This window comes from Lepidothrix coronata, unplaced genomic scaffold (assembly GCF_001604755.1).
Source record: "Lepidothrix coronata isolate B3197 unplaced genomic scaffold, Lepidothrix_coronata-1.0 Scaffold358, whole genome shotgun sequence".
In the NCBI taxonomy this organism is placed as follows: domain Eukaryota; kingdom Metazoa; phylum Chordata; class Aves; order Passeriformes; family Pipridae; genus Lepidothrix; species Lepidothrix coronata.
Window position 1 is genome coordinate 186,006 of NW_016690538.1, and position 7,500 is coordinate 193,505.

A 7,500-nucleotide genomic window follows, 5' to 3' on the forward strand; every position below is an offset into this window, starting at 1 on the left:
GGTTTTGGGCAGGTTTTGGGCAGGTTTGGGGGCCTTGGGGACAACGAGAGGACGCGGGGACACCCCCCCCTCCTCCCGGGCGAGGAGAAAACAAGGAAGGGCAACCCCCCCACACACACCCACCCAAGTTTTTTGGCTCGTTGGTCTCGGAGTTCATTGGCCAAACCCCCCCCGAAGTGGCCCAGAAGGGGCCGGGTGGGAGCCCCGCGGGGGGAGCGGGTTCCCGGCCCCGCGTGGGTTGGAGGGACGTGGCCGGATCCCTCTCCAAGTGTGTAAAATTCCAAATGGGTTATTAAAGTCCTTTAACCGCGGGCGGACTCCCCTTCCTTTTAAGTTTTAATAGCATTTGTTCGTATTTATTTTCCGTAATTAGACTGAAGCATTTTTCCCGACGGGGGTTCCACTTAGGCTGATGAATTTTATTCCTCTTTCCATTAATGACCCATGTTTATCATACTTCTAATTATTTTCAACTTTAAACAATATTCGGTCTCCTGGAGACGCCTCTTGTGCTGCTTCCCCACGTCAAACTTTTCCCTGTTTCCACGGGCCAAAAGCGCATCGCGGTGAAGTTTGGGGATGTATCCAGCTCGTATTTCATGAAAAATCTGATTTTATATTTACTCGTCCCTTCGGTCCCCAAGATGCTGATCAGCAACCGGCGAAAAGAGGCTCGAAACTCTTCCAACATTCGCATCGGCAGCTCGTGCTGGCAAAACCCGGTCAACAAAACGCCCGCGAACGGTGTAAATCTTTATTTTATACTCGCAACGTTTACACATTCATAAAAGATGTGGTTTCCAGCACCGTTTTTTCCCCCTCTCTCTCCACCAACCTGGATGGGGGAGTTTCGCTCGAGACGCTCCCGTGGAGCGCCCGGTTCTCTTTGGAGAGGCAAAATTCAGATTATTTAATGGCACGTTTGAGGTGCTCCCTGCGATTCTTCTCCTTCGGCAGCAGCAACACCGGAATAAGGGGGGAAAAAAGGGGGAAAAAATCGGGAAAACCTATTTAACCTGGAGGCGGACAATGCAGGAAACTATGAGGTCAAATTTTGGTGTCCCCCAAAAAAGCACATGTGTGGCTGTTCGACTGAGCAGCGCCGAACACATTGGGCCGCCACATCAGCTGCAAAAATAAAGTAGAAAATTGGGGGGAGAAATAAAAAAAAAATCAGACCTGGGAGGGAGGGGAAGGAAAAAAAAAAGCGCAATATACTAAAAAATTGCATTGGGCTTTAATTTCATCACCTATAAATGAGAAAATATTGGCTCCCCGCACTAAAGTTTTATTCTTTGCTTATAAATATTATGTGGAATTTTCGTTGGATATCATAAAAGCGAACGATTTCTATCAAACTGTTTTAAAAAGACCTATGCAGATAACACAAATAGAGGCAATAAAGTGGCAAATAGCTTTCCAGGGGGAACCAAATGGCGTCTGAAGCCTCCGAAAGCTCTTCCCGGGCTGGGGAAGGGCACCCAGGAACTGGGAACAGGCACTTTTAGGCTTTTTCGGCCTAAGACGTAGAAATTCGTCCCGCTCGAGGCGGAGAGAAGACCCGCAAAGCCCCGGAAAGTTCAGGCGAGGGGAATTTTACAGCCCTGCTTTGGAAAATCTTTGGGAAAACAGCTTTGCAGACGTGAGAATATTTAAGTAGGACTTTGCTCTAAACCGTTACAAATCACCCCAAACGGTCAAGTTCCACTTTCTCTGTCCCAATGTACTTTTTTCTCCCCCGCGATTTTGCGCCTTTCCTTTTTTTTTTTTCTCTCCTTCTTCTTTCCCCCCTCCCCTCCATTTTATTTTTCCCTTTCTTTTGTCCTTTCTTTTGCTTTTCTCCCTTATTTTTCTGGGGTTTTTTTCTTTCTTCTTATTCTCCCCCTCGCCTTTCTTTCTTTTTTTTTTTTTTTAAAGGAAAGGTGGCGTTTTCTTTTTGTTTCCCTTGAAAGTGACTCTGAACCCGCGTCTTTCTGACCGTAATGATCTTGAAATTCCCGACTATCTCCCATTTTATTTATTTATCCGCCAGTCTCCTGAGCCAACGTTTCACCCAAAACCAGAGTTCACCCCCAACCACTGCACCGCGCCGGTGGAAAATGATGGGAGAAGCCCATCGATCTTAATTACGACACGACTTCGAAATAATAAAGAAAATAAAGTTGAGGGGGGGGAAGGAGGGCACGAGAACCGCGGAGGTGCAAATTCCCGACCTATTCGAGGCATCAAAATCTCGCTGGGAGGTTTAAAATTGAAAAGAAAACAACAACTTGAGGTGCCATCGCAGCGAACCGCGCCACTAAAACAGGAGCGGGGGGAAATATTGGAGAGAAAAGTAACTTTGCTCGCGAAATCGCTGCAGGAAAAAAATGAAAAATCGAATAAAACCGCCAGCGAATCCCCAAAGTTTCAGCGTGCAAAGGGGTTTATTTGCGTGCTATCAGTGAGTCCCGGGTTGGAGGGTTGTGTTTTGGGTTTTATTTGCCCTCCAGTAGATAATTCCCGGGGAGAAAGAGGGAGCAGACGGAGACAGACGGACAGACGGGAGCAAACCCACCACGCCGCCGCTCCCTTGCAGTTCGCCAGCTGAAAGTTGCTGGCTTTTCCCGAATCCGACCCCTTTTTTCCCCCTCCACGAGGATTTTTTTCCCCTCTCTCTCTCTCTGCACACACCGCACATGCCATTTTAGCCCAGAAACTTAAGGCAGTTCGGGAATGAAAAGTGGATAATTAAAAAAAGCTGTTTTCGCAGAGGCGGGGAAGTCGAAGCTGCTTTGCTGCGGGGAAAGGAAGGGGGGGGAAAAAACCCATATAAAAAAATGAAAAGAAAGCAAAAGTAGGATTTCACCGTCTTTTTCTTCATTACAAAAGCTGCTGGGGAAATATCCAACCTGCTCCGAGGAGCTTCGGGGTTTCGGGAAAAGCCTGCCCGGAGGGTCTTTGAATTATTCCCCAATTTTCTTCTCCCCCCCTCCCTCCCCCGCCCTTCTTCTCCTCTCCCATCTTTCTCGAAACGGCAAAAGCAAAGCGCGTCCCCCCAAAGCCCTTCCAGCCCCCCTTTCCCATCGCCAAAATCATTTTAATAAGAATAAAATCGCGGCCAAGAAGCGGCGGCGCCGCAGCCGGAGGAGCCCCGAGCTCGCCCGTGCCCAGCCTTGGCTCGGGAGGGGGAGGAAGGAGCAGCCGAGTGGAGGAAGGAGAAGGGGAGGAGGAGGAGGAGGGTTGGGAAGCAACAATTAAAAAAAAATCTCCGCGTTTTTTGGGGCGTAAAAAGAGGACTTTGAGGCGGCGGCGGCAGAGGGAGGAAAAAAGGGTGAGGGACGTTAATTTATTTTTTTTTTTAATTTCAATTTTACCCGTTTCTCGCCGAATTTTTCAAAGGCGTATATCGGGGTGGGATTTTTTTTTTTATTATTATTTTTTTTTTAAATCGCCTTTATTTTTTTTTTGTTCCCCCTCTTTTTTTTTTTTTTTTTCCCTTCGCCCCTCGGCCACGCGCGGCTCCGGTTGGTAAACAAACGGGCGGGAGGGGAGCAGGGGCGCAGGGGCTCTGCCTTTGTTCAACGTGAAGGTCCCGGCCCGGCGCGGGCAGATGTCGCTGTTGCTCCACGATGCCGCTCCCCGGTCGCGACAACTTGACCCCCGTGACGTCGTCCCCGTCTGAATCATCAAGGCCATTTTCAATCCTCATTGGCCTGGGCGTCACGTGGGGGGGTGGAGGGGGGGAGAGCGATGCGTGGATAATTATGGTGCTTGATATTTTTTCCCCCTAAAAAAAAGATGTCAGCCCCTGGCTGGAGTATTCCTCCTTAAAAACCCTCTCTGAAAATGTCATGTCCCAACAATGTGACTTCTAACTCGTTTTTGATGGACTCGTTGGCCGGTACCTGTAGAGGGGAGAATTATTCCTCCAGCCAAGGGATGTACATGCAGCCTGGGAGCGATTTCAGCTGCGGAGTCATGAGGAACTGTGGAATTATCCCGTCTCTTTCCAAAAGGGACGAGGTGAATAGCGCTACCTTGTCTCTCAGCACCTATCCATCTTACCTGTCTCAGCTAGACACTTGGTGTGACCCCAAAAATACGTACAGGATCGAGCAACCTGTTGCGAGACAGCTCCCATCCTGCTCCTTCCCGACCAATGTCAAGGAAGAGAATGTTTGCTGTATGTATAACGCTGAGAAAAGGGCCAAAAGTGCCACAGAGACAGCCCTCTACCCCAACCAAATGCCTGAGTCCTGCCTAAATGACCATGAAGTCCCCGTTCCTAGCTACTACCGGGCGAGCCAAGGTTACCCCTCCATGGAGAAGACGTCCAACTGCAGCAATCCAAATGAGTTTGAGGCAAGTTTTGAATCCAGGGCGAGCCTGAACCCAAGGAACGAGCATCTGGAACCGGCACCGCCGCCTCCGCCGCCTCCGCCGCCGCCCCCGGTGGCTAAAGTGAGTTTCCCCGAAAACACAAAAACAGATAATGCCCAGAACACGGCCACGGGCGACATTAAAACAGAAAAAAGCGCCCCCGCACCCAAAATAAGTCCTTCGGACGCAGAGAAGGAGCTGAATAAAAGCACTGACACCAGCACTGACAATTCTGACAACGAAGCGAAAGGTAAGGCAATCATTCATTTTTCGGGAGCTAATTTCGGCAATTAGTGATCGTCCAGAGCTGAGGAGAAGCGGGGGTGATGTGGACGTGCAGTTGTGTGCTCTCTGCCCAGGCAACTTCTCCCGCAGAAATTGGGCGTCGAAATGTTCTGTGTTGTTGCTGCCTTTCGGGGGAAAGACATTCCTCTTCAAACGTTTGGAGGGGGGTGTTGTTAAATATACGTATATATGTGTATGATGTGAGAAAAGGGAGTAGAGAGCTGCGGGAGAGCTCGCTGTTGATGTGGAGAAAATCTGCTTTATTATGGAAAAAAAAAAAAAAAAGAGAGAGATAAAAAAATTGGTCTTTGCAATCCCGGCTGCAAAACGCAAAGAGACGAAGTGGCTTCGCTTTGAGATCGCAGAGACTCGGGGTTTATTCGCCGGGGGGGGTTGTTGGGGAGGGGGTGTTGTGTTTTTTAAGGCGGATGAACCCCGATTTTTAAAACACACCCCCCTTTTCATATCGCTTTCTATGCAAATGTTTCATTGCCGCGCGCGAAGGGAAATTTGTCCTCTTTGGCTTTTGCTCGGTGTTAAAAGTGCGGCGGGAGGGGGTGGGGGAGAAAAAAAAAATGAAAATGAAAACGCGTGGGGTGGAATTTGCAGCTTCCCGAGCTCCAGGCGGGAGCTGCGGCTCCTTTTCAGGGCTGGGAAGCTCGTGGGGAGACTCGGAGAGAGGGGGGAAGGAGAAAAAAAAAAAAAGGCTTTTTTAATTTTATTTTTTTATTTATTTTTTTTTTATTCCTGGCGGATCGAGGTCTCGTTCGCGGAGGCGAAAAAAATTGTTTCTGTGTGTTGAGCAGATGTTTTAAGTTTGGCATTTTCCGAAGCGAGGCTTTCATTTGAGCGCGTTTTTGATTCTCGCCGGAGAGAACGAGGCGCGTTGGCCCGAAAATCCGCGCGGCTGCGAATATTCGGGCTCGTTCCTCTGCTCTGCTCCCGAGGCTTGGGGGCTTCGGGGGCTTCTCGAGGAGTCGCGGATCTCGTGAAGGGGCTGGATTGAATTTCCCGAGCGAAAAAGTTGCTGGCGAAGGCGGCTCGGGCTCCGTTGCAGGGTTCGCCTGTGGAATGTGGATTCAGATCTGCGCCGTGGGCCAGAGGCCGGGCTATAATTAGGGCTCCGCGGCAGAAACCTGGCCCGGGGGCTCTGCGGGGGGATGTTCACGCGGGAGGGTCGTGTGCGGACCCCCACGCACACGCCTCGGCTCTGTGGCACCAACAAAACCTGTCCTCTGGCGTTCCTGCCCCCAAAATTGGCCTTGATGAAAGCAGAACCCAGAAACACTTTATTCTTCTCCCCCCCAATCACGCACACGCACACGCACCTTTAGGGTTTTTTAATTATTATTTCCCTTTTCTTTTCTTTTTTCTTTTTTTTTTTTTTTGGAAATCCCGTCCCTCTCCGTCAGAGGGAAATGATATTATTATCTGACAGCTCAGCCGCAATTCCACACGCGCACGACAAAGGGGGAAAAAAAAAAAAAAAAGCAAAGTCAAGGTTATCAAAACCCCTGCAAACTTAATCTGCGACAAAGCGCCTTCAATGCCCACGCCAAGAGAGGTTTTGGTGGGAGTTAACCCGAAAGAAAGGTTATTTCGGGTTGGATTTGCGATATGGGCGGAAATAAAGAAAAAAAAAATAAATAAAGACAAAGGGTTCCTTTCACTTCGGATGTTAAATTTAAAATGGATGCGCGGAGAAAGACGGCACTTCCCAGGTTTGGGGAGATATTTTTTGCGATTTAAAAGATATTTCGTGTTGTTTGAGGTGGTTTCAAATGATCGGAGACAATTTGGGGCGGATTTTTGTTCCTTTCTGTTTCTGTCGCTTCGTTTCAAAACCTTTGCTAGCTCCAATTTTCGTTTGTGTTGAACCCGGGGGGGTTTTTTTGTTGCTCTGCAGAAGGTGAGAGACCTTTCTCGCGTCTCTCAAGCATTTGGGGGAGGGCGGGAGCGCTTCAAGGGGATTTCCAAGGTTTGGGAGCATTCAAGGTTTTCGGCGAACGCCAAAGCGGCTCCACTCGGGCTAAAATTTCGAAGGTGCCTTTGGCTAAATGGAGTTTTTTTCCCTTTGAATTTCCCCAATTCGGCGCCGAGGAGCTGCTACAAGCGCGGGACTCGCTTTGCTCCAGTTTGGGCTCCAGTCTCGGCCGGCCGCTGGTGCGCCAGGAGCTGCTCATGACCAAATTCAAAGCCCAAGTATCTGCCGGTGTTTATTTATTTACGTCCGTGTGAAATACGTTTGCCTTCCCCCGGCGTGTCCGTGTGCGGATCTGGAGGGGTGCGGGGAGTGTCCGGGGGGTCACCATCACCTCCCAATTTACCTGTTTGTACCCGCGCGGCTCAGAAAAGGCAAATGTATTTCATACAGCCCCCGGCTCGCCAAAAAGACGCTTGACGGAAAAGGCTGGTCGGGAGGAGGGGGCGGAAAAATTAATTCCTTTCCCCCTCAAAAATGACACTTTCAGCCTCTGAGGTTCCTTTAAAAAGCCCAGAGAAGCGATGGGGCTTTTTCCTGGGGGTGACAAAGGGTGGTTGGGGGAAAGCCCCCCCGAAATACGCATCGCTGAGCGCGGAGGATTTTCCAGCAGCGGGATTTTAAGCCCGAAGAGATTCATCCCGGGATATTCTGCGGCCCCCGGCGCTGCTGGGGAGGTGGAGGTGCGCGCTGCTACCACCGGTTTACTCGCAGGCACCGACTGGTTGAAATCACCCCCTTTTTACCTCCTCCAAACCTGCTCTGCCCTCCCTAAAACCCTCAGGAGAGAGAGGCGGCCCAGTTCCTTTTTTTATTATTATTATTATTATTATTATTATTATTATTATTATTTTAATTTTGCCCAGAGGCAA

The 7,500-nt window shown here is 49.6% G+C and overlaps 1 protein-coding gene across 1 annotated transcript in view; it reads left to right on the top strand.

Annotated features, from left to right (window-relative positions):
* The first annotated feature begins 3,822 nt into the window (after nt 1-3,822).
* HOXC10 (homeobox C10) overlaps nt 3,823-7,500 on the top strand; it is a 4,177-nt gene continuing 499 nt past the window's right edge. The window contains exon 1 of the mRNA XM_017838786.1: nt 3,823-4,612. Coding sequence (XP_017694275.1) covers nt 3,829-4,612 — 784 coding nt within the window. The 5' untranslated portion in view covers nt 3,823-3,828. The remainder of the gene's footprint in view (nt 4,613-7,500) is intronic.